The 26,112-nt window shown below is 39.0% G+C and overlaps 1 protein-coding gene across 6 annotated transcripts in view; it reads right to left on the reverse strand.

The window, feature by feature from the left end:
* The window catches only part of LOC150077541 (single-stranded DNA-binding protein 3-like), a 729,210-nt gene that overhangs the window by 610,861 nt on the left and 92,237 nt on the right, over positions 1 to 26,112 (reverse strand). For all 6 annotated transcript variants that reach the window (XM_090386678.1, XM_090386675.1, XM_090386677.1 and 3 more), the window contains exon 6: positions 24,884 to 24,925. In XM_090386678.1, the coding sequence (XP_090242804.1) occupies positions 24,884 to 24,925 (42 nt within the window). The remainder of the gene's footprint in view (positions 1 to 24,883; positions 24,926 to 26,112) is intronic.

The raw sequence follows: 26,112 nt of genomic DNA on the forward strand, positions 1-26,112 counted from the left end.
GCTTAATACTGATCCTTGTGGTACTCCCTCCTCTTGGCTAAAGGAGCGAGAGAGTGAGGATCCCACACGAACTTGGAACGATCGATTGGCTAAAAAGTTTTGAATAAAAAAGGGGAGATGCCCTCTAAGGCCTAGGCTATGTAAATTTTTTAAAATGCCAAATCTCCAAGTTGTGTCATACACTTTTTCCATGTCAAAGAACACCGACACCAAGTGTTCGCGTTTTAGGAAAGCATCCCGGATGGATGCTTCCAATCTGATAAGATGGTCCAAAGTGGACCGGTTCCTTCGGAAGCCGCACTGGATATTGGAGAGAAGGTCATTTGATTCGAGATACCATATTAAACGAGAATTAACCATTCTCGCCAGGATTTTGCACAGACAGCTAGTCAGAGCGATAATTGGTGGTGACTTTTGGATCCTTTCCTGGCTTAGGAAAGGCAAGAACGATTGCCTTTCACCAGGAGTCCGGAAACTGCCCTTCAGTAAAGATTCTGTTATACAGAAGGAGCAGACAATCCATAGATTTTGGTGAAAGATGTTTAATCATTTCATAATGGATGCCATCTGGTCCAATGGCACTTGCTTTGGAAAGAGCAAGGGCTCTTTTCAGTTCCTGAATAGTGAAATCCCCGTTGTAGGGATAAATGCTCTTAGATTTAAAGTTAAGTGCCTGTTTTTCGATTTTATATTTCAGGACCAGGAACTCTGGGGAATACAAAGATGTTGCAGAGATGTTAGAGAATGTTTCCCCAAGAGAATTGGCTATTGCAGTTGGATCTGCTATAGCGCATCCATTATAATCTAGGATTGAAGAAGGGTGGGATGTATATTTTCCCTTCATTTTCCGGATTTTATCCCAGACTACCTTAGAGTTGGTAGACTGGTTAATAGATGATGTAAAACGGATCCACGATTCCTTTTGACTCTGACGGCGGATATATCGTGCTTTAGCTCGTGCACATTTAAAGGCTATAAGGTTGGTCGTGGTAGGATATCGGCGGAATATCCCCCACGCTTTGTTTTGAGCCTTTTTTGCTGCTGTGCATTGTGAATTCCACCAAGGTTTGGGAAATGGTGGAAACCGGGCAGATGTTTTTGGAACAGCATTCGCAGCTGCTTGGACAATATTTTCTGTGATGTACTTAACTGCATCATTGATAGGCTCTTGACTGACTGTGCTAAGATCAAAATTTGCCTGATGTTGGAAGGCAGTCCAGTCAGCCTGATCAATCTTCCACCGTGGTAACCTGAAGGGAAGACATGGTCTCCCACTGTGTAACGAGGTTATCACAGGGAAGTGATCACTTCCATATGGATTCTCCTCCACTTCCCAAGTGAGTAGAGAAGGGGAGCAGATAGAGAGATCAATGGCAGAAAAAGTACGGGTAGGCATGTGGAAGAAGGTGTTTGTTCCAGTATTTAGAAGGGAAAGGTCATTGTCATTGAGCATACGCTCTATGACTCGTCCCCTTCCGTTGATGTTAGCACTACCCCACAGGGTGTTATGTCCATTAAAATCCCCGAAAAGTAAGAAAGGGGAGGCAACTGCGTTACAAGATCATCAAGGTCTTCCTGGGAGATGTCAGTCCCAGGTGGCAAATAAATAGAGCAGACCGTTAATAAAAATCCCACTGTAAGGCGAATTGCAACAGCTTCTATGCTAGTTGTAATTAGCAAGGCTGAACTGGGGTCTGGTTTCCCACAAGGATAGCCACTCCTCCATGAGCAGGACCATCCGCAATTCTATCCTTACGAAAAATTGTGGTGTTATGCATTGTGGGATCATCATTTGCCTTTAGCTAAGTCTCCTGGCTCGAGCAAACTGGCTCGTGCTTTTGCAGAAGAGCCTTGATGTCATCAATATTTCGCCGGAATCCACGACAATTCCACTGTAGAAATTTAGCCATTATTTTGGCTTGGTGGGTCCATCAGGCGGCTTCCGAGGTGCTGAGGGCTTACTTTTATCAGTCTTGGGTTTATCTCTTTTGGGGAAGAATGGACACTGTCCCGTGTCCATTTCTTCCTCCGCAGAGAGTTCCAAGACTGAATCTTCGGGTACCTCCTTCTGCTCGACATCCATGTTTACTTGGGTAGTAGGGGAGACTTCCCCTTTCTTATTCTTTTCTTTCATAATTACCTTTGTTACTTGTGGAGCATTAGGAGGTACCGATATAGGAGTGGCAGCTGATTGGTCCTTCTGTGCAGGTTTTTGAGAACTTAAGAGATAACACGCGATGGGAGTGAAAGACTCCTTTGGAGGAATGGTCATGTCTGTCTGAGTTCCGACGGAACATCTCCCTGCTACCTTCTGGGCGTAGGTAGGTCTGTTGATATTCAGGGGTTTCACTGATTTCCTTGCCTCCTGGTATGGTATGTTTAGCTCTGCCTTCAGCCGTTGAATTTCTTTTTCTTCTTTCCACCTCTGGCATGCTCGTGAGTAGGCCAGGTGTTCGCCTTCACAGTTAATACAGGTGGGTTTTGCGGCTGAACATGCTGTTGTTTCGTGGTCCTTTGCACCGCATCGAGCGCATGCAAGGACTCCACGGCAGGCCATACTTCTGGCATTTAAAACACCGTAAAGGGTTCTGAACGTATGGACGCACTGAACAATTGATGTATCCAGCTTTAATCTTGTCAGGAGGTTTAGGAGAGTTAAAAGTCAGGATAACGCTCCTGGTTTTAATAATTTTCCCATCCCTTCGCGCAGTAATTCTCTTGACGGCAATAACTCCCTGTGGTTTTAATTCGGAGCAGATTTCCTCCTCGGTTACGTCGAGAAGGTCCCACTCCGAAATGACACCTTTCGATGAATTGAGGGTTCTGTGTGGTGTCACTGTTATAGGGATTCCTCCGATTGATGTTGTTCGGAGTAGATGTTCAGATTGCCTGTCATTTTTACTTTCAATTAAAAGGTCTCCAGAACGAAGCCTCTTAACTGATTTGAGTGTACCTGCTAACCCGTCTAACCCTTTTTGAATAAAAGAGGGCGACATTTTACCAATCGGTGTTTCATTGGTAGAATGCATAATTAAGAACCTTGGGACAGGCCCTGATGGTAATTCCGTTCGCTGCCTCTTTTTAGCAATAATGCTATCTATATCTGTGTCGTTGTTTTCAGATAGGGACCGGGTTGGGGCCCCTGAAGAAATAAGTTTATCAGGATTCATAGAAATTTTATTTGGTTCAGTGCCCGGGCTCCCCACCCACCATGGAGCCCAAAGGGATGCCCACTACCCGGCAAGCAATAAATGCGCTCGGGAGTGGGACGCCAGGGCTACCCAGACACCATACCCGCACTGCCGCCAGCCTGAATCCTGTCGCTCGGACCGTGAGGGTAGGGGCATGGCATTGACACGGTTGACCCTCGCAGGCGAGCCTACTAGACGATTGATCCTAGCCGGGCCTTCCAGGACCTCCCGTCTTGTCGAAGCAGGGGCCAAACTGGTGTATTGAAGCTGGGCCCCTCAACCACCAGGATCCCCCTTTCTGAATTTCCACGGGTCGCAGCGCACGGCAAACACGCCGGATTCCATTGATGTAACCCTGGAACCTGGGCTGTGGGCGTTGGATCCCAGTGATGCTAGTTTGGAAGTCCAGCAGCGTCACTGGGTGATCCCCTCACCACGTACAGGTGCCCACGTCGAGAGAGAGAGAGAGAGAGAGAGAGAGAGAGAGAGAAGGAAAGTGAGGATATAGTTGAAGGGAGAAAAGAGAGCTAGGATAAGCCTTGAGGACAACGGCGAAAGTAGTAGTAGTAGTGGCACATGATGCAAGAAAGCAAGTGTAGGAGCTTATGCAGCATCAGCCAAAAAAAAAAAAAAAAAATCACACCATTCCCTCCAAATGCCTGTCCAGTTCCTCCTTAAATTTATTTAACCTATCAACTTCCACAACGACAGATGGAAGTTTGTTCCAGCAATTAACCACCCGCTGGCTAAAGGCAAATTTCCGCACATCTATACTACATCTGTCCTTTCTTAATTTGAACTTATGTCCCCGTAGGTTGGTAATCTGAACAAGTGGAAGGATCCCATCAGAATTCAGCGTGCTCAACCCATTCAAGGCCTTATAGACCTCAATCAGATCACCGCGCAGGTGCCTAGTCTCCAGCCACTGCAATTTGCAGAACTTAAGCCTCTCTTGGTAAGAGAATCCCTTCATTCCCCTCACCAATCGTGTTGCTCTTCTCTGTACACGCTCAAGCAAATCTACATCCTTCCTAAAATGAGGCCTCCAGACCTGTACGCAGTACTCAAGGCGTGGCCTGACCATTGCCTTATACAGAGGGACAATCACCTCCTTTTCCCTGCTAGCAAAATTCCTATATATCATTGACAAAACCCCATGACACGCCCTAGCAGCCTGTCTGCACTGCTCAGAAAACTTCATATCTGACTGCACAATTACTCCCAGGTCTTTTTCATTTTCTACCACCTTAAGTGTAGTACCACACAGTTGGTACGTTTCTCTGGGGTTACTTCTACCCATATGCAGTACTTTGCATTTGTCAAGGTTGAACTTCAGTTGCCACTTCTTAGCCCATCTGCCCAAATTATCTAGATCCTGTTGCAGTAGCACACTGCCATTACTGTCATTAACAACTCTGCCAACCTTTGTGTCATCTGCAAACTTCGACATTAAGCCTGATATACCTTCATCAATATCATTGATAAATACACAAAACAACAGTGGACCCAACACCGAACCCTGTGGGACTCCACTAATAACATTAGTCCACGAAGAGCAGCACCCATTGATTACCACCCTCTGTCTTCTCCCACTTAACCATCCTTTTATCCATTGTAGCAACTTACCCTTAATACCGTTCTGCTCCAATTTGTACAGTAGTCTTCCATGCGCAACAGTGTCAAAAGCTTTCCTGAAATCCAAGTATATGATATCAAAATTACTTTTTGCATCCAGTTCCTTTGTGACCACATCATAATAACCAATCAAATTTGTCAGACAAGACTTTCCCTTAACAAACCCATGCTGTGTTTGAATTATTGCTGCAGTCTTGTCTAGATGATCCTGCAATGCATCTTTAACCAGCAACTCCATTATTTTACCCGGAACAGAAGTTAAACTAACTGGTCTGTAATTACTCGTGTCACCCTTCGATCCACCTTTGTGAATTGGGGACACATTTGCACATCTCCAGTCCGTGGGAACCTCCCCTGAGTCCAAGGATGCTCTCATAATTATGGCTAAGGGTTTGCTTAGTTGCTTTGCCGCCTCCTTTAAAATAACTGGATAGATCCCATCCACCCCAGGTGCCTTTCTTATGTTTAACTTCAACAATTTCTCCTCCACTTTGCTCTCAGTTATTACAAAATCATTAAGCACACTGCTACAATTTGATAACCTTCTTCCATTTTCAAATTGTAATAATTCCTCACGTGTGAATGTAGATGCAAAATACTCATTCAGTTTGTTTGCTATCTGAGCAGGATCAGATAGCAGTATCCTCAGGTGAGATGGAGATGTCTCCATTAGGTGAAAGAGGAACAAAAGTGACAGTGAAAGGGAGCACTGCGTAGGTCACCGGTTAGTAGGTAAGAGTCAAGTCCAGGTTATTTATTTTGAGTCAAGTCCAAGTGATGTTTAGATTTTTAGATCCTGTGGTCATTCGATAGTTAAAAGGTTATGGCCTAGACAGGGTTTTCTGCCTCTCAAACAGGTCCTGGGCGAAGGCCATATAGTCTTCTCTGTTTTTGAGTACTTGGTGCTCAAGGTTTTTTTGGAAGATAGTGTATCCTTGTGAGTAGAGTACATCTTATATCCTCGTAGATTTCACAATCCTACATAAGACGGTCCCAGTTTACAGGGGAGCCACAATGGCAAAGGTGTTGTCAATGATACCCAGCACCTACAATTTTCCTTTGATTTATCTGTGGCCAGTAAGTAGGAATGAGATGTACAGGCCAGTGGAGAATCACGAAGGTGACTCTGGGTAGGTTCTGGAAATTTCAGGGATGAATTTTTTAGTGACAATGACAAGTCTGCATTAAGTGTCGTGTCAGCTGCTTTTTCTCTGCCTTGGTATTGTTGGCAGGATCAGTTGCAAATCCAAGACATGTGGTGGATATCCCCTTGGAAAGAATGTACAGTAACCCACATCTGACAACCTCCAAGTCCATTGGAAGTGCACTAGCTATCACCTGCAGAGCATGAGTGCTGAAAGTGAAACAGGCCCTTGTAATGGTAAGGATGGCACATTGCATTATTTCTAGTTTCAAACCATTTACAGCCGTAATAGCTTTATGAAACCACACCCCAGATCCATAGCTGATAATGGGCACAAAGACAGCTCGATATAAAGAGAGAGGGCATCCTTTTTCAGGTCCCAATCTCGTCATAAAATTTCCAGACAAGATTGGGGCCTGAAAAAAAAAAAAAAAAAAAAAAAGGAGATTTAAGTTCTGAGGCCAGTTTAATATTCCTGTTCTGTATCTTTATTTGTGGTGGTCTTGTGGGATAGATTCCCTTTCAGCAGTAGGGAGTTTGTTTTTGCAGATGAAATCTGTATGCGGTTATGATCAGCCCATTCCTGCAGAGTGATAAGAGCCCTGTTTGTAATATGTTTTCTAATTGTTGTGTGGAGTCTGCCACCAGGGTAATGACCATACCATCTGCATAGCCTGGGAAGCAACATCTTGTTTCTTTGTTTTGTTATTTGGTTTTAAGGAGCATTAGCAACAAAGGCCATATTGCTCCGGGAATATGCGGTGGTCATTCCCTTGACCTTTCCGCATCCTCCGTATTTGGTGGTGACGGGCTCGAACCCCGGTCTAATCAAGAAGCATGTGCTACTCCTTTCCACCTGGCTATGGAAGCACCGCAACATCTTGTAGGTTCATGGTCAGAAAGCCATCTAGAACTATATTCTATAGGACGGGCCCCAAGACTGAACTCTGCCATTCCTCTGTGGACTTCTCTGGAAACCGAACTGTATGGTGCTATAACTGTTATACTTCTTTTGTGTGAGAGATAGTCCTTGATTCAACAGTAAAGGTTTTGCATAGGGTTGGCTGTACGGAGTCTGTCGAGGATGCTTGGATACCAAAGTGAGTCAAATGCCCCAGAAAAATCAATTGAAATCATCAGGAAATATGTTTTGGTGGAGTTTCTTGTAGCAGAGATGATGCTTTCCAGCACATCCACAGTGGAGAAGCCCTCTTCAAATCCATATTAGTTTGGTGATTATAGGCCTGCACTGTTATAGTGGGTGACTATTCTGTTATACAGGTGCTCAGAAAGTTTATTAAAAACCGAGAGAAGTGCTATTGGCCTATATGAATTTGGTTGGTCTTGTGGCTTGTTTGGGTTTTTCAGGACGAGGCATATATTGACTTCTTTCCAGGCAGATGGAAAGCATTAGCATAGACACATGATGCAAGAAAGCAAACTTATATATCATCCGGCAAAAAAAAAAAAAAAACGAAACCTTATTTCACCCATCCACTCGCTACAAATGTTTGTCAATTTCTACCTTGAATGTATTTAAGCTATCAACTTCTACGAGAGATGGAAGTTTGTTCCAGCAATCAACCACCCGCTGGATAAAGGCAAACTTCCGCACATCTATCCTACAACTGTCTTCCCTCAATTTGAATTTATGCCCTCTCAGGCGATTATTCTGAGCAAGAGGAGGAATCCCATCAGCATTGAGCATGCTCAAACAATTCAAGGCTTTACACACCTCAATCAGATCACCTCGCAGGTGCCTAGTCTCCAGACACTGTAATTTGCAAAACTTAAGCCTTTCTTCGTAAGAGCAACCCTTGTTCCATTCACTAATCTTGTTGTCCTTCTCTGTACTCATTCCAACAGCTCTACATACTTCTTAAAATGAGGCCTCCAGACCTGTATACAGTACATTGCCTTATACAAGGGGATAATCACCTCCTTATCCCTGCTAGAAAAATTCCTGTATATCATCGACAAGACACCATGAGCTATTCTTGCAGACAGTCTGCACTGCTCAGAAAACTTCATATCTGCTTGCACAATTACCACCAGGTCCTTTTCATTCTCTACGCCTGTCAGTGTGGTACCACAGAGTTGATACGTTACTCTGGGATTACTGCTTCCCATATGTAGTACCTTACATTTGTCAATGTTAAACATCATTTGCCACCTCTCAGCCCATCTGCTCAACTTTTCTAGATCCTGTTGCAGCAGTGTACTGCCATTAACAACCCTGCCAACTGGGCGCCTCCGTAGCCAGGTGGGAAGGAGCAGCAGTGCGTAGCACACGCTTCTTGATTAGGCCGGGGTTCGAGCCCGTCACCACCAAATACGGAGGATGCGGAAAGGTCAGGGAATGACCACCGCATATCCCGGAGCAATATGGCCTTAGTTGCTAATGCTCCTAAAAATCAAATAACTAACTAACTAACTAACCTGCCAACTGAAGCACTGGTGTGTAGCGAGTGTTTAAACAGTTTTAGCATAAAATAAATAAATTTTTTGTTTATACTCCGGCAAACAACCAAGTCAGTAGAGTCTACAATAAATCGTCAATACAAATATTTATTGTATTTAGTAGTCACAGGCTTGAACCCTGGTCCACTCAAGGAACGCGTGCTATGCACTCTCTCGCTCCTGACCACTCGGCTACGTCAGGTATGTGCTCTAGAATGTATTCAACTACTTTCTTTATTATTTCAGACTCTAGTAAGAGCAGTCCAGGCGTCTTGTGGTTCCTAATCTTGGCAGTTGCAAGAGAGTTCCAGAGTGAAGGGAGGTTCAGTCTGTTGAGTTGAGTATGCTTCATTTTCATGACAGAGCTGAACTTGGAGCTGGGTAGTTAGGTTGGCCATCTGTTTGAAAATAGAGTCAAGAATATTATTTATTGTGCTTTGCCAGGTTGTTGTCATTGTGCCATCCAGTAATTTAGTTGTTGCGATTACTTCACCCCCTGTGGAGTTTATTGGTAGTCAGTTTGTGGACCCAACCCCCTAGGGATCCATGCTGCCCGCTGTGAAAACAAGGTCCTGTCAAGATTTCTTCTTTCTCTTCTGAATGAGAGCAGTGTATTCATTTAGCACTCTTCTATATTGTTGCTGGAGCACCTCGAATTCGGCCTCAGGCCAGGTCCTTTGGGGCCCGCTGGAATGTCTTCCTTTTATGATTGACCTCATGTCTAAGCGTCTGCAACTCTGGGAGCCACCAAGGGACAGCACCCAGCATAGGGTTATTTTTCCTAATTCTATGTTACATGTGGCCATAATCAGGTTTGTGATTTTGCGTTGATGCTGATCGGGTGCTATCTGACTTGGGTTTTCCAGTTGAGGTCTGCTTGCGTGGGCCACCAGTGCTTCACAGAATAGCACCCAGTCTGCTTTATTAATAGCCTATCTATGCATAAGCTGTCTTTGAATTGGGGTGTGTAAAATGGAGTGTCTCATCTCAAAGGTGAGATGACCCTGTGGTAAGAGGTTCTCCTAAAGATGACCCTAATCACCCTGTGGTAAGAGATTCTGCATGCCTCTCAAACTTTCCAATTAAGTAGGTAGCCAGCTATTGACCTAGTGATGAGGGCATAATCAATGGTGGCCTCCTACAGGGTGCTTGAGAAAGTTGCAGGGTTATTTGGTAGATTGATGACGATAGGGTTTGAGTTGACCAAAAATTCCTCAATGCGTTGGCCGTTATGAGTCCCACGATGATTGTTCACATTGCTGTGCTATAACTGAGAGAAGCAGTTTAAGTCAGCACAGATTACAATCTTCTGGTTTGGGAGTTCCAGCTGAGCTGTTTAGAGATATCTAGTCGCTGGTATAATATCATCTCCAGGTCTGCAGTAAAGTGAAATGGCATCGAGCTCCACCCAAGGGAGTGATCAGATGCACACACGCAGCCCAGGCCGTAACAGAGGTGGTCTATCCTTGTAACAGTGATGTTTGGGTTTTGCACCACGAAGTGGTTCGTGGGGGGGGGGGTCACCTTCCTTTTGTATTATCTTATATGTAAGGGGATATCCCCTTATGTTATGGGTATAAGGTTCTTGCAACATTATCACATTACAATTCTCCTCGTCTGCCTTTATTCTAATCTGTTCCACAACCATGCAAGCATTCTACAGATTTACTTGGAAAAATTAACTCTTTGTTGTTGAACTTTTTAGACAGCGCCCACATAATGGCTATGGTTTGGTGTATACTCTTAGCAATACCAATTTTTCTCCTGATGGCAGTTTTTAGAGCTTCATTTACACTTTCTATTTTATGGACATTCAATGACTAAATACACTGGCTACTGCTACTGTTCTGAATGGTGACTTATTTCAAAGTGACTCAATGACGCAAGTTACTTTTCTGAAATGACTTGACTGGGATGAATCAGCAAAATAATTTATTTTGCCCATGTGGTACCATATATAAAACAAAGTGCAATGTGTGCACTATATAAAGAATGTAATCATACTGTAAGAAATCATGGATATTTATTTCTGACAAGCATTACATTTTATGTAGAGAAAAATGGGTCAGTTAGAAACTTTCCACTTTTGAACAACTTCTCAGAAATGTACGGTGTGTATAAATTGGGAGATTATTATTTAGATAAATATTCATATTTATCTGCCTTGTTCTTCATAAAAGAACTTTTTAATATCATTACTGCTTCATGCTGAAAGTAACTGACACTTAATTATATTCAAGAAACACTAAAACTAATCGCCAGTTTGTTTCCTGTAGTCAGACCACCTAAAGCTGCCTAATACTTCTTTTTTAACATTAATTTCAATTCTCACAGTAATAATAGGGCCAATCAATAAGCCTGATATAGAACAATCTTAAAACTAATTTAAATATTTGGTGGGTCTGACTGCAACAATAGTGACTATCACGATATTACCCTGAGAAAGCTAAATATTAATTGATACTAACACTTATTTTGAAACTGAAAATTTTGAAATGAATGATTCTAAAAATTAAAAAATAATAATAATTTAAAGCAATTAAATTATTAATGAAAGTTGGAAATGTGGTTTTATCATTTTGAAGATGCAAACTGTCTTACCATCTTAAACAAACAAACTAAATAAATGAACAAACAATGGAGAAAATTATATGAACTATATAGTAGGCCCTCATTATAACATGGTTCACTTTACACTGATTCACTATAATGCTCTTCTTAAATTATAACCTGATTCTCACTATAATGCTCTTCTTAAATTATAACCTGATTCTCACTATAATGCTCTTTTACCAGCTTATGGGTGAAATTTTTAATTGAATTCTTTTAGATTGGAAATTTGACATGTTTAATGAAAACATGTCATCTGATGTAGTTGATAGCATGAGAATGAATAGAAAAACAGCATTAAAACGTTTCCCACACCGACTTGAGAAATTTTCCCATGCCCAGTAACATTTTGTCCCACCCTAATTTAATTGCAGTCCAATGACCTGTTACGTAGTTCCGAGATCAACATTTGAAAAAAATGTTGAGTTAAGGAATATGCAGTATTGCTTGTAATATTTGCGTTATATGCATTTATTCAAAGTCTAGTCATTAGCATTAGCATTAGTAGAGGCATTTGATGCAAGAAAGCAAGCTTATGCAGCATCAGCCAAAAAAAAAAAAAAAAAAAAAAGCAACATAAATAAATAAAAATAACCACTTCCACTTCACCCCTCTGTTCGTTCGAAATACCTGTCCAGCTGAGCCTTAAACTTATTTAGGCTATCAACTTCCACGACAAGGGATGGAAGTCTGTTCCACCCACCAACCACCCGCTGGCTAAAGGCAAATTTCCGCACATCTATCCTACATCTGTCTTTCCTCAATTTGAATTTATGCCCTCTCAGGTGATTTTTCTGAGCTAGAGGAAGAATCCCATCAGCATTGAGCATGCTCAAACCATTCAAGGCTTTGTACACCTCTATCAGATCACCCTGCTGGTGCCTAGTTTCCAGACACTGTAATTTGCAAAACTTAAGCCTTTCTTCGTAAGAGAACCCCTTTGTCCCATTCACCAATCTAGTTGCCCTTCTCTGTACTCGTTCCAGCAGCTCTACATCCTTCCTGAAATGAGGCCTCCAGGCCTGTATACAGTACTCTAGGTGTGGCCTGACCATTGCCTTATACAAGGGAATAATCACCTCCTTATCCCTGCTAGAAAAATTCCTATATATCATTGACAATACACCATGAGCTACTCTTGCAGCTCGTCTGCACTGCTCAGAGAACTTCATATCTGCCTGCACCACCACCCCCAGGTCCCTTTCATTCTCTACCACTGTCAGTGTAGTACCACAGAGTTGATACGTTGCTCTGGGGTTGCTGTTTCCCATATGTAGTACTTTACATTTGTCAATGTTAAACTTCATTTGCCACCTCGAAGCCCATCTGCTCAACCTTTCCAAATCCTGTTGCAGCAGCATAGTGTCAGTAGTGTCCTTGACAACCCTGCCAACCTTCGTTTCGTCTGCAAACTTGGACATTAAGCCTGATATACCATCATCAATATCATTTATAAATACAGAAAACAATAAAGGCCCCAATACTGAACCCTGAGGGACTCCACTAATAACATTAGTCCACGATGAGCAGTGTCCATTGATTACCACTCTCTGTCTTCTCCCCCTCAACCACCCCTTTATCCATAGCAGCAACTTGCCTCCAATGCCACACTGCTCCAATTTGTGCAGCAGTCTTCCATGTGCAACAGTATCAAAAGCCTTTCTAAGATCCAAGTATATAATATCAAAGTTATTCCCTGCATCCAGTTCTTTTGTGACTGCATCATAGTATCCAATCAAATTGGTCAGGCAAGACTTCCCCTTAACAAAACCATGCTGTGTCCTAGCTATAACTGAAGTCTTGTCTAGATGATCCTGCAGTGCTTCTTTCACCAGTGCCTCCATTAATTTTCCGGTAACAGAAGTTAAACTCACAGGTCTATAATTACTTGTGTCAGCCTTTGATCCCCCTTTGTGAATTGGGGTCACATTTGCACATCTCCAGTCAATGGGTACCTCCCCTGAGTCCAAGGAAGCTCTCATAATTATGGCTAAGGGTTTGCTTACCTCCTTTGCTGCCTCCTTTAATATAACTGGATAGATCCCATCCACCCTAGGTGCCTTTCTTGTGTTTATCTTCAACAATTTCTCCTCCACTTTGCTCTCAGTTATTACAAGATTCTCTAGCTTACTGCTAGAGTTGAATACACCTCTGGCATTCCCCTCGCTGAATAACTCCTCATGTGTGAATGTCGATGCAAAATATTCATTTAGTTTGTTAGCTACCCGAGCAGGGTCATCAACAGTTGACCCATCGATCTCAAGTGGACCAATCTGATTCATCCCCTTCCTTCTAGAGTTTACATAAGTAAAGAACTCTTTGCTGTTTTTCTTCGCATCCCTTGCCAAGGATCTCTCGTAATCTGCCTTCGCCTGCCTAACCTCCTTTGTAACTTGGTTACAGATCAACTTGTATCTATCATAGGCGTCCGTGTCACGTGTTAATTTGTATGTATCCCATGCATTTTTCTTCTCTGCCATATGCCTCATTAGTTCATCTGACAACCATTTAGGCCTAAACCTTGAACAATATTTCTTAGTTGGTATGTAAAGCCTAGTAGCTTCCACGATAAGTTCTTTGAATGCTTCCCATTTTGAATTTGCTGTTGGCAATATCATCAGTTGATCCCACTGTATAGAATTTAAATACTGTCTCAGTCCATTGTAGTCGCCTTTACGAAAGCAATACCCCTTCCCTTTACCCCTAATGGTAGTTACCTCTTTGAGTAACTCCCACTTCAGCACACTGTGATCACTGCCACCAAGTGGTTCATTTATCTGCAGATTCTTAATGCATGAAGAATCACTACTGATAATCAAATCAAGAGTATTACTCCCTCTAGTTGCCTCCCGAACATGCTGATGTAGAAAACAATCATCCAATAAATCCACAAAAGCCTTGCTACTGTGTGAGTGACCAGCCCCCAAATTCCAGTCAATATCTGGGAAATTAAAATCCCCCATTATAAGACTCTCTGATTTACTGGCCCACTCTATTTCTCCGAACAGTTTCTTATTATACTCATCAGAGTCATTAGGCCTATAGCACACTCCTACTCTCAATTTTGATCTCCCAATGCTTATGTCACACCAAACTGACTCGACACTGCACTGTCCAGCGATGTCGACTGGCTTCACTTCCTTGGATTTTATGTGTTTTTTAACTAATAGCATAACCCCTCCTCCCTTCCTATCCTGTCTATCCTTTCTGTAGACATTGTACTCCCCAAATTCCAGTTCTGCATTTCTTATATCTGTGTGACACCACGTCTCTGAAATCCCCACAATATCTGCCTTTGATGTTTTGAGCAATACCTCAAATTCATCAAATTTATTTACTAAACTCCTAGCATTGGTGTACACACAAGTATACATGCACCTGTTCTTTTTCTTAGCTACCCTAACACAACCCATGTGTTTACTTGTACCCCAATGATTCCCAGCAGTCTCTGAAATATCCTGCATCTTATTTTCCAGGCTGCGGCTCATTCCAATAGAAGCAGTGCAAGAATCACTTTCACCTCTGCCAGTGGCTACTGTTAATCTATTAGTCCTTGTATTCCCCCAATCTAGCAGTTTTCCGACCCACCTAACATTGCCTCGATAGCATCAGCAAACATTCTTGCACCCTTTCTATTTAAGTGTATCCCATCCCTGTAGAAGCAGTCTCTCCTGTTAACAAGTACAGACCAGGCTGAAAAAAATTCTACCCCTTGAGCCCTGCACAATCTTTCCAGGGCCGAATTGATTGACAGGGCTCTCATCATATACTCCCTCCTATCGTGTCTGGGCAGAATTGCAGACACTTTCAATTTCAACCCTAATTCACAGCTTTTTTTCATCAGTGACCTGTACTTGTCAAGTAATTCCGCCGGTCTCCTACTCTTAATGTCATTAGTGCCAACGTGTACAACTATATCACCTTTTGTGCCATCACTCAGTACAATGTTGGACATCGTCAGCAACAGACAGTTTACTGTAACATTGTATCATAATGCAATGCAGTTACATATTTGAAGAGTTGATATTGCGGATAAGACTGAAAAGGCAACAAATGTCCGGATGCGGTACGAAGACTACAAAGGTAAGAAAAAGATTGAGTTTGAAAATTAAATTAGACTTTTTGAAGCAAATTGATTCCAGTCAAGGACAAGTGGATGTGTGCAATAATTTAGGACTGGCAAGATCAACTGTAAAAACAATTATAAAAAAAATTCATCCCAGGTGTTATTGCCACATTTAAAGCTTACTACATAAGGAGCACCTTTTCTCAAGCTATTACAAGCTTTAGCACTGCTTTAATAGCTTAGAAAATGTACCAAGCCTAAAGGAGTTTTGAAATACAATTCTACACATTAACACTGCCATCTACAACATTTCAAGTTCCTGGGATGAAGTAACTCAGAAAACAATGAATGGAGCGTGGAGGAAAGCTTGCATATAGGATTCCCAAGAATCTGATAATTCAGTTGAAAATGTTAAAGCGCAAACTGCTGAGCTTGGAAAAGAAGCAGGATTGGACAAAATTGATGATGGCGATGTACAAGAGATGACTGACAACAACAGGGATGGCTGTCTAATGAAGAACTCAGAGAAATGACAAAAGAACAAGGGTGTGCAATTGAGGGAGAAGATGATCAAGATCCTACAGATGAACTGTAGGATCTTGATTACTGACTGAAAAAGGACTTATTAAAAGCTTAATTGAAATGTGTAATTATTTCCAGGAGAACGACTCTGACACGGAAGTTCCAAGGTAATAAGAAATTTAAAGAAAGAAACGAATCCCTACATGATTTTGTACGAGAGGAAAAGGGATAAAGTACAACTCAAAATTGACACATTTTTCAGTCCAAAGATACAAAAGCTAGACAGTCCAGGGCCATCAGATTAAAAAATTGATGATTTTAATTGGCATTTTAAGTTTAATTTTGATACGTAATGTAGTTACTTACAACATAATTACACACATATGTAATATAGAATATTTTATATGTACAAATTTTTGTATATTAAATATTGTGACTGACATTTTTGCATCTTTTCACTACTATTTATTATTGATTAGGAAATATCCTATGGCACAGACCACAACTTACAAATATAGATAGTTATCTTATGGGAATAGACGCTAACTCAGCACTCTGTTTTTCAGGAAAAAGTTATCAGTGTTAAGCATGGGCTGCCTATAATGAATATTCTAATGAAAAGTTGAAGTGGCAGGATTTGTAACATGCAGCTATCAACTGCTAATTTTCAGAAAGCTGAAGGTTGTATAACAGTAAGCAGGAGGACAGCAGGAGATTTTTTGGATAAGGCAGCTAAGATTTAGTGTCCATATACCAGACATTAAATTTCACTGATGACATACATTTTATTATTTTTTTTTTTAATTAAAATGCAGCCACCAGATTTGTTTACCAGTACAGTATGTTTACAAACAAAATTTAGCTTACCTAGGATTTTTCTGACTGGACTTCTCTAGATTTTCTGTTACACATCAAATGAAATTAAAGAATAACTGCAAAATATATCTATTTCTTTATCTTCAATGATATTGAGAAATACTGGGAACTTTTTTTTTTTTTTTTTTTTGTTGTTGCTGTTTTTGGAAAATTGATTCTTTTCAATTTGGTTCAAAAAGTAATTTCTCCAAATAATGATAACATTAGAAGGCAAAATAGTTCTCCAATTATATTTAAATTAAAGTTAAATATGTAGCTTAAACTTCAAAGGCTCAGATAGCAACTTGCTATCTATAAATTCCAATTTGTTTCCATAAGAAAATAAGCTTTGGTCTCAGTAATTCACAACAGAAAGTCAGCTGGCTGGCTGCCAAACTAAGTGTACAATTTATCAAATGTATTCATGATGTCATAGAGCTTGTGCTCTGTGTTAAATATTTGAAGTTATAACACTTCTCTGGATAATATCAGTACACAAATCAACCTTGATGGGACACTGATAGAACTACACTAACACTTTTTTTTTCCTGTATATATAAAATGATCATAAAATGGTACTACTGATCAGTTCAACATCCATCAACCCATTTTGACATCCTGTCTCTGTACTCGTCTCCTATTCATCTTTTATATGTTTGACAAATGAACCTTTAATATTATTAGATTTTAACAAATTTCATGTTCTTTTATTAATGATTATTATTTTATAAACTGAGAGAGGACATCATTCCATGGCATCATTCCAAAAAGAGGAAATACTGTTATTGCAAACATATGGAGAAACTCTACATTATGACACTGAGAATATTATTTACAGCTATGTAATATCTAGAAGCCTAAATGAAAAAAAAAAAAAAAAAAAAAAAAAGGAATTACCAAAATTCCATTTTTTATTATAATATCAGAGCAGCAGGTATCATTCAAACACAAAAGCAGGTGGGTGGGCGTAAAATGTGTTAGTTGTCTGATGGCCCCAAGTGTTTCTCCCATTTCCGCGTGCGTACATGTGTGTGTGTGTGTGTGTGTGTGTGTGCGCGCGTGCGCGTGTGTGTGTTTTAACCCAGACTTTGGGCATGAAATTAATTTCATTAACCAACACATTTATTTTATTTTAAGGTGCAGTCATAAGATTGTTTACCACTATGTAGTCTCTCAAGCATTACCACACTGAATATTTTTCTATTTATGGCTTTTTGTTTGGATTGCATGTTAGACATGAACAGTTTACAGGATGATGCTCTTGCAGACTCAGTTTCTTTTCTTTCTTCCCCTTTCTGATTAACAATTCTGTGCTCACCCTCACTCTAAGTTATTGTATTCATTCATGGCTGTCAAAAGAATTTCAAAGATTTCACTAAAAATAGATCTGAATTGCAATATTTATTTTATTTTTTTTTTTTTTCTTTTTGGCTGGCTGAATATTTTCTCACACTCAGGGCTGCTATGAGCAATTGTTAAAATACCAACCATGACTCAAGATAATTTGCTATATTTCTAGTTTCCTTCTGTACTTCTCAGTTCATTCCCCCCACTGATGTGGTGCATCATGGCCCAAGTACCATTTAAAAAAAAAAAAAAAAAAAATTCTTTCATAATCTTCTGACACTGAAATTGACAGAACTGATACTGCAGAACACCTATAGGTATCCATTCTGTTTCATTTATCACCTATTTCATTGTTCTCAGTGATACCAAAAAGACAGTGATCAAAATAGTGTCTAAAAAAAAATTATGAACAACAGAATTTATGCCACCTCAGCATGTATAACATCATTTTTAGAGGGAATTTATGCACCATATAGTCACATATTGCAATGAAGTACTACTTCACTGTACAAAAGAACAAGATTCTCTTCTTCCTTTAGATTCTCCACAACCATAACACTGGCAAGTTTTTCAGACACTCCATGATCTTTGCAAAGAATAAATATTAAGAAAACAAAGTTATGAGTGAGAAGGGAAAGATGAGATTTAAATACTATAATTAGATTAGAGAAAATAGAACAGGTGAGAAAGCAAGTATTTGGGAAGCCTAATGAAGTAAGTAATTTGGGGAGCCTAATCATGGAAGTAAAGGGCAGCAGAGAAATAAGAATATCAATGGGTAAAAAAAGGTTTTTGAGTAGCAAACAACACTAGAGAAAAAGTATGAAAAGGATATTAACTCTTTTATTAAGATAATGGAAGACATTAAGTATGGAACAAGAGTGGATGCAGATGAAAAGTAGATTCAAATGCTGAAAGTTGGATATAAAACAGCATCACATATCTTTCTAGTTGATGTCCCTATACTGTACTCTGCAGAGTTGCCTTCTGATGATGGTGCTGAAAGCAGGCTGCTTTCAATTTGACAATTCTTATTTTCTTTTTTATTACAAAAAAAACCAAAAAAAAAAAAACCACTACAATCAGATACAGCTTGGAATCATTACTAGCAATTGAAAATGGTCCATTTTCCAGAGCCATCATTACCACTTCTTTCCCTATCCACACAACTTCATGAAACAATGCCTGTTTTAGTCTTTCCTTAACTATGTTTGCTGTTTCCCTATACTGTAACATATTTCTGAAAAAATGCATCTGCATGACCAACACAGCTTAGAGGAGGAAGATTGTGCTCTATCACAAAAAATGCAAATAAACATTCGACACATGACACCATGAAATGCAACATCTACTTTTGCATTTATTTTTATGCTTATTTTATTTTATTTTTTTTTATGAAAACCCCAAACACGAAAGGTATCAGAAACTACAGTACTTAGTACTGTGGGTTGCAGGTTGGAAAGACAGAAGATACTTGTTAACATTAGACTTGAATTTCAGTAGATTCTAAGAATGCAGTAAGAAAGTGTTGTGCTGTTTTTATGCTTTGTTTCCCACTTCTTGAGAATGAAATATCATATCTATATTAGTAATGGCATATGATGCAAGACAGCAAGCTTATAAATAAAGTCAGAAAAAAAAATAACCTTTCCCACATTACCTGCCCAACCCTCCAATAATTTGACTAGTTCTTCCTTGAATTTAATCAAACTATCCACCTTCACAACAAACGGAACTTGATTCCAACAATGAAGCACCCACTGGCTGGCTAAAGGCAAACCTCTGCACATCTATCCTGCGACCATCCTTCAATTTGATTTTATGCTCCATAGTCTAAGCAAGAGGAAGAGGCCATCAGCAATAAGTTTTCTCAATCCATTCAGAGCCTTAAACACCTCAATCAGATCACCTCAGAGGTACCTTGTATCCTGATGCTGCAATTTGCAGTACTGAAGCCTTTCTTAGTAAGACCAATTCATTTTCTTCCCCAGTCTTGCTGCCCTTCTCCACATCCGTTCCAGCAGATCTACATCCTTCCTAAATTAAGCCTCCAGATCTGTATGCAGTACTTAAAGATGCGGCAAAACTATTGCCTTTTACAATAGGATAATCACTGCCCTGCTAACAAAGTTTCTGTATATCTATCATTAACAAAACCCCATGGGCTGTTCAGGAAGCTTGCCTGCACTACTCAGAACTTCACATCCAACTACACAATTACCCAGTCTTTTTCAATTTCCACTACCCTGAGCAGAGTTCTACCATATAGTTGGTATGTTAATTTGGGATTACTGCAACCCACATGCAGCACCTTGCACTAGTCAACGTTGAACTTCAATTGCCATTTTTCAGCCCATCTGCCTAATTCTTCTACATCTTGTTATGGTAGCATGCCTTGACTGACTTCACTGACCACCCTGCCAACCTTTGTGTCATCTGTTAATTTAGACATTAAGCCTGATATACCTTCATAAAAATCATTAATGAATATAGAAAACAACAATGGACCCAGCACGGAACTCTGGGTGATTCCACAAATATAATTAGTCCAAGAAGAGCAGTGCACACTGATAATCACTCTGTCCTCTCCCATTCAATCATCCCTTTATCCATAGCAATAACTTGCCCTTAATGCCACACTGCTCCAGTTTGTACAGCAGTCTTTTATGCGCAACAATATGAAAGCTTTCTTAAAATCCAAGTACAATCAGTCCTGGTATACAACACGTGTTTACACTACATGAATTCAATCATACACGATTTATAAATAGGGAAACGATATCATATATAACACGAACTGAATTCGCTTATGCATGATTCGCCTTTGTGTTTACAAGAAATGGCAGTCGAATGTGGAATCCCCCAACTGAACGCAACATGATAGGTATGAAGAGAAGATTCTGAAAATGTATTTATATTTTTTTATATCAGTGAAGGGGAAACACATTTCACCATAATAAGGTAAAAACCAACACAATTCAAGCTATCGGTATTATCGCAAATGCCATTAGATCGAGTTTACCAGTTTATAACAGATTCCACTAGCAGAAACACAACTAGAAATTGTTTTTATGGTAGTAACCCTCAGAAATGTGCTTTAGTAAAATGTGAGGTGTTAATAGTGTATCTCTGTTTATGGTGTTGTTTATTCAGTTGCTACACGCACACAGCTTTGTTTATGTGTATCAAGTGTGCGTCCTCATTTTGTAATTGTGCTTTATTCCCTAAAAATGAGTTAAATACTTAAAAGGTGTGAAAAGAAAGCATCATGGTGAAGACACTACAGATGCAGAGAGAAAAAGAAAAGCAATATCGATAAACAGAGGCGAACTGGGTCAAAAATTCTTACCCGGGAAAATTTGTAGTGGCCTCATACTATAGTTGATGGTCAAAACCACACCGGCCTCTGGCCCACTGGGGTTTCCCTGGTAAGGCTTATGGCCAGTCTGCCTTTGTCAATAGAGAAAAAATATGAAATGCTTTGAGCAAAATGAAAGACCATGTGATATTGCACGTGCTACAGGCAATACCAAGAATTAGAATGAATGCAGAGAAAATAAAAACAACTTTCATAGCAGGAACAACTTAAAGTGTAATTAAAATCCATTAGATCAAGACACAAAGAATTGGAAGAGATCGAATGGCTGTCATCTGTTTGGATAGAAAATCAAACAAAAAAGCAAGTTTGCTTACGATAGAACCAAAAGCATTAGCAATATTTTATTACGTAATAGTCATAATAAAATACATAAGTATTTTATTACGTATACTTACATATTTTATTACGATTATTTATTGTGTTTGGTAATGTTTTGGTTACAAATGTGTGTTCAATCGTGGGTGGTCGACACCTAACCCTATTTTTCCCCCATAGGGCTGTTGTTTAAATTGCACGAGGGTTTCTAGGAACAGAACTATCGTTCTATATGATATCAAAAGTATTTTTTGCATCCAGTTCCTTGTTACTGCATCACAGTATCCAATCAGATTGGTCAGACAAGACTGCCCCTTAACAAATCCATGCTATACTATTTTGCATTATTTCTTTAACAAGTAACCATTATTTTACATGAAACAGAAGTTAAGCTAACAGGTCTATAATTATTCATGTCATCTTGACTCCCCTTTGTGAATTAGGGACACATCTGCACATATCCAATCCACAGGGACCTCAGCCGAATCTAAAGATTCTTACATAATTATGGCTACCAGTTTATTTATCAATTTTGCTGCTCTCTTAATATAATTGGACAGATATCATCCACCTTGGACACCTTTTTTTTTTATGTTAAGCTTCAACAATTTCTCTTGCATTTTCTTCTCAGTTATTATTATTAGCCATATGGTGCAAGGAAGTCTGAGGCTTATGCTGCCAGCCAAAAAAAAAAATTTCTGAATTACCCCGAGAGAGAGAAGTAGAAGGGAATCACCAAGAAAAAGAAGAATGATGATATCCAGCTAAGGACCCTGGGTGTGCCAAGCCCATACTCACCAGATGTGAGCCCCTGGAGTGATATCACAAAATCATTTCACTCCCTGTTATTTGATGAACTTCTGGCATTCCCCTCCCTAAAGAACAACTCCTCATAGATGAATGGCGATGCAAAATATCTATTCAGTCTGTCAGCAACCTGAGCAGGGTCATTATCATCAGTTAAACCAGTGGTTTCAACCTTTTTTTTTTAATAACGGCACCCCTAAGTAATTTATTTTATTTTGCGGCACTCCTACTCAATTTTCTGCCTGTTAGATCCAATTCTGTGTGTGTGTGTGTGTGTGTGTGTAATTAAAAAATATGTTATATGATAGTTGTTACAATAATATAATTATAAAAATTACATTTCATAATACAAATCATATATATATACAGTATATAATTTTATTCTTTATATAGAGGTACTTAGCAAACATCAATTATAGATCACCACAAAATTAAAAAGAAACTCTACACCTTTTTATAATGAAATAAACATATAAATTAAAAAATAATAATAAGTTTAAGAAAACTTAAACCCAAATTACATGGCACTCCTGGTATGTTGTTGCGGCATCCCGGTTGAAAACCACTGAGTTAAACAATCAACATCAAGTCGATCAATGTGATTCTACCCCTTCCTTTTACTGTTAAGGAGTAAAGAAGCATTTGCAGCTTTTTTTGGCATTCTTTGCCAGAGGCCTCTCATAATCTGCTTTAGCTTAACCTCCTGTGTAACTTGACTGCAGACTAGTTTATAGCTACCATAGGATTCCATATCACCTGATACTTTATACTCATCCCATGCATTTTAATTCTCTGCCATAAGTCTCATCATTACTTCATCTGACATCCATTTAGGTCTAAGCCTTGAATAGTATTTCTTACTTTCATATTTTTTGGACACCCTACTAAAAGACATTGTTAATTAGCTTTATACCATACAGGTCCGATGAAACATCATATACAGAGAAAAACTATCACTGTGCATTTTAAATTTTGCAATCTAGACTATTACAGCACACCCAACAGTCAATTCATTATCTCAAATAAGCAGAAATTCACAAAATTTAAAAAAAAAAAAGAAATCTAGTTTTAACGTAGCTTTATTATTATTATTTTTTTTTTTGTGAAAGGAAAAATAAACTCTTTGTTGATCTACATTATGATGGTGAAACAAAGAAGGATGAAATCGAGTAAAAGAAAGACTTGATTTGACCCTTCAGTTGTAAATCTGAAGAGTTGGCGGCTATCGAAGCGTGGAGACATTAAGAGTTAGCTGTGAAAATGTGGGGGGGGGGAGGAAGAGAGGAATGATTAGAGGATAGAGCTAAATAGAGAAAACTGGTTTCCTCAGCAACCTGGCAAGAAGCTCAAATAACATGAGTATCATACTAATCAGAGTGTGTGGATATTTAATCCCATTATATTTAATGGGATTAAATATAAAGTTGGACTTGAAAAAGGTTCTGGAGTCCAATGGCTTAAAGATCAGTAGGACAAACATAAAAGTACAAAGAGTGTTTTTCAGTGCAAATAGGAGTATGGAGGATTGTGCTGAGAACAGAGGATTGTCATGTAACACAGATGAATAAATTTCAGTATTTAGGATGTGGTACAGCTAATTAGATAGGTGCAAGGCATATCAAGAAAGAAGGCAAATGGGGTGCTGTATGACTGGCAAGTATTAACAGGACTATAAGGAAGATTTGATAGGATAGCAGTGAAACCTGTACTAATGTATGGAGCAGTCTTGACAATGGAGAACTAGACAAATTCTTTGCAAGAACTGATGGGTGAATTGTGCTGCTTTTTTTTTTTTTTTTTTTTTGCTGATGCTATATAAGCTTGCTTTCTTGTATCATTTGCCATGACTACTAATCACAGTAAAGAGACAATTTGAGCAGAGGTTACATATAGCAGAGACAAGAATACTGAAATGAGCAAGTGGTGTTACAAGGAAGAACAAAGTGAGCAATACATATATCAGAGGGAGTCTGGATGTGAAGTTGACTGAAAGGGAAAAAATGCAGGAAAATAGATTGATGGTTTGGCCAAGACAGTGCCAGTGAATAAGATCTGGAGATAATGTTATTGGAGTGGAGGGGCATGAAAAAGAGGAAGACCAAAAATCCATGGTGGGAGAACAGCAAAGAAGGATATGAAGGAAAACAGAGTGAATGAAGATTTGGTTCAAAGCAGGAATGACTGAAGAGACTTGATCAGAAAGGCTAACCATAAGCAGATGGAATAAGGTTTAGGAGAAGTACTACTAATGTGTTTACCTTACAAGAAGGAACTACAGAACTTCAAAACATGAAGCAGTTTTATGTAGTAGTACAGAGGCATCTGTTATTACTAGTTGTCTATTAAATATCTAAATTACTCCAATCACATGCAGTGAAGTGTACTCACCAAAAGTTGTGTAACAGATGGAATGTTTTATATTACCTTTATGCAATAAATGAAAGTTGACATACCTGTTTCTTTTTAGACACAGAAGGAATTAACAAAAATAAAAGTAACAAAAAAAAAAAAAAAAAAAATTTGTGATATTTAAAAAAAAGGGAGACACTTACGTGTGCTATACCATTTACAGCATACCCGGAGTTGACAAACCCCTAAAAAGGGGAAGACAAAAAAAATTTAAGCATTTAAATACTAAAGCAGTGACTATATAATTTCAAATTACACAAAATTTGTTAGACTATAATAATTTAGATGTATGAAGCTGTAAAGATAAGAGACATTATTAAATTACCATTTTCAGCAGAAAATAAATTTCATATATTAATACAATTAATCATTTCAATATAAAAAAAAAAAGAAAAAAAAGTACACAGTTCTAATATTAAAACAATAAAAGTTTTTTTAATAAGACAAAGGAAATGCAATAAGTCATAACAAAAAACATGATACCAAATCAGTAATAATATTCTGTTCACTTATGCCAAAAAACAAGTACACAACATCAAGTAATGCTCCTACAGTCAGTGGCAAAACAATACAGTTGTAGCTGACTGATTAGAGCTTTACTCGATGTGCAATTCATTTATGTCAGTGTTAAAGTTAGAGTATAGTTACCAAATTAAAAATGGCAAACTGTAATAAATATTGAAAACAGGGCCCAAAAGTAATCTCACCATCAATTTTATCCAACTAAAAATCAGAAATATAAAAATTTCTGAAACCAACAATGTTTCTTACCCCCCCCCCCCAATATTTTAAAGGCAATCAAGGCATATTTTTAGGGGATTTTTGGAATTCTAGATCACCACCACCCATGCCATACTCATAAATAGAGTTTGGATTATATGCAATTGCATATTGTGGCCATAGTTGTTAGTGCATACAAAATGCACATAACACAAATATTACAAGCAACACTGCATATTCCTTAACTTTATCTCAGAATTATATAACAAGTCACTGTATTGCAATTAAAATTAGAATGAGGCATTATTTCACTGAGCATGGGAAAATTTCTCAAATCAGCATGGGAAACATTAAGATCCAAACCTTACATAAAGTTGATGTTATGTATGTATATTTTTATTGCTTTAGAAAGGAAGAAAGAATATGCTAGGAAAAAAAAAAAAAGTGTAGGCTTACATTAAAGGGAAGCAATTACCAGGGTCCTTGTTATTTCGGAATATGGAAGAAAATATATTTATTTCTGTTTGTTGAGGATATGTCATCGGTATAGAACGGAAAAAAGAACGTTCCATGCAGCGAAAAATTCCAGATTGACCGATAGGTGAAAATGACTTTGCACATTATGGCCAAGCAAAGGAATAATTTCCAGAGC

Source organism: Mastigoproctus giganteus, chromosome 12 (genome assembly GCF_048544385.1).
Source record: "Mastigoproctus giganteus isolate SK-2022 chromosome 12, ASM4854438v1, whole genome shotgun sequence".
Lineage (NCBI taxonomy): Eukaryota > Metazoa > Arthropoda > Arachnida > Uropygi > Thelyphonidae > Mastigoproctus > Mastigoproctus giganteus.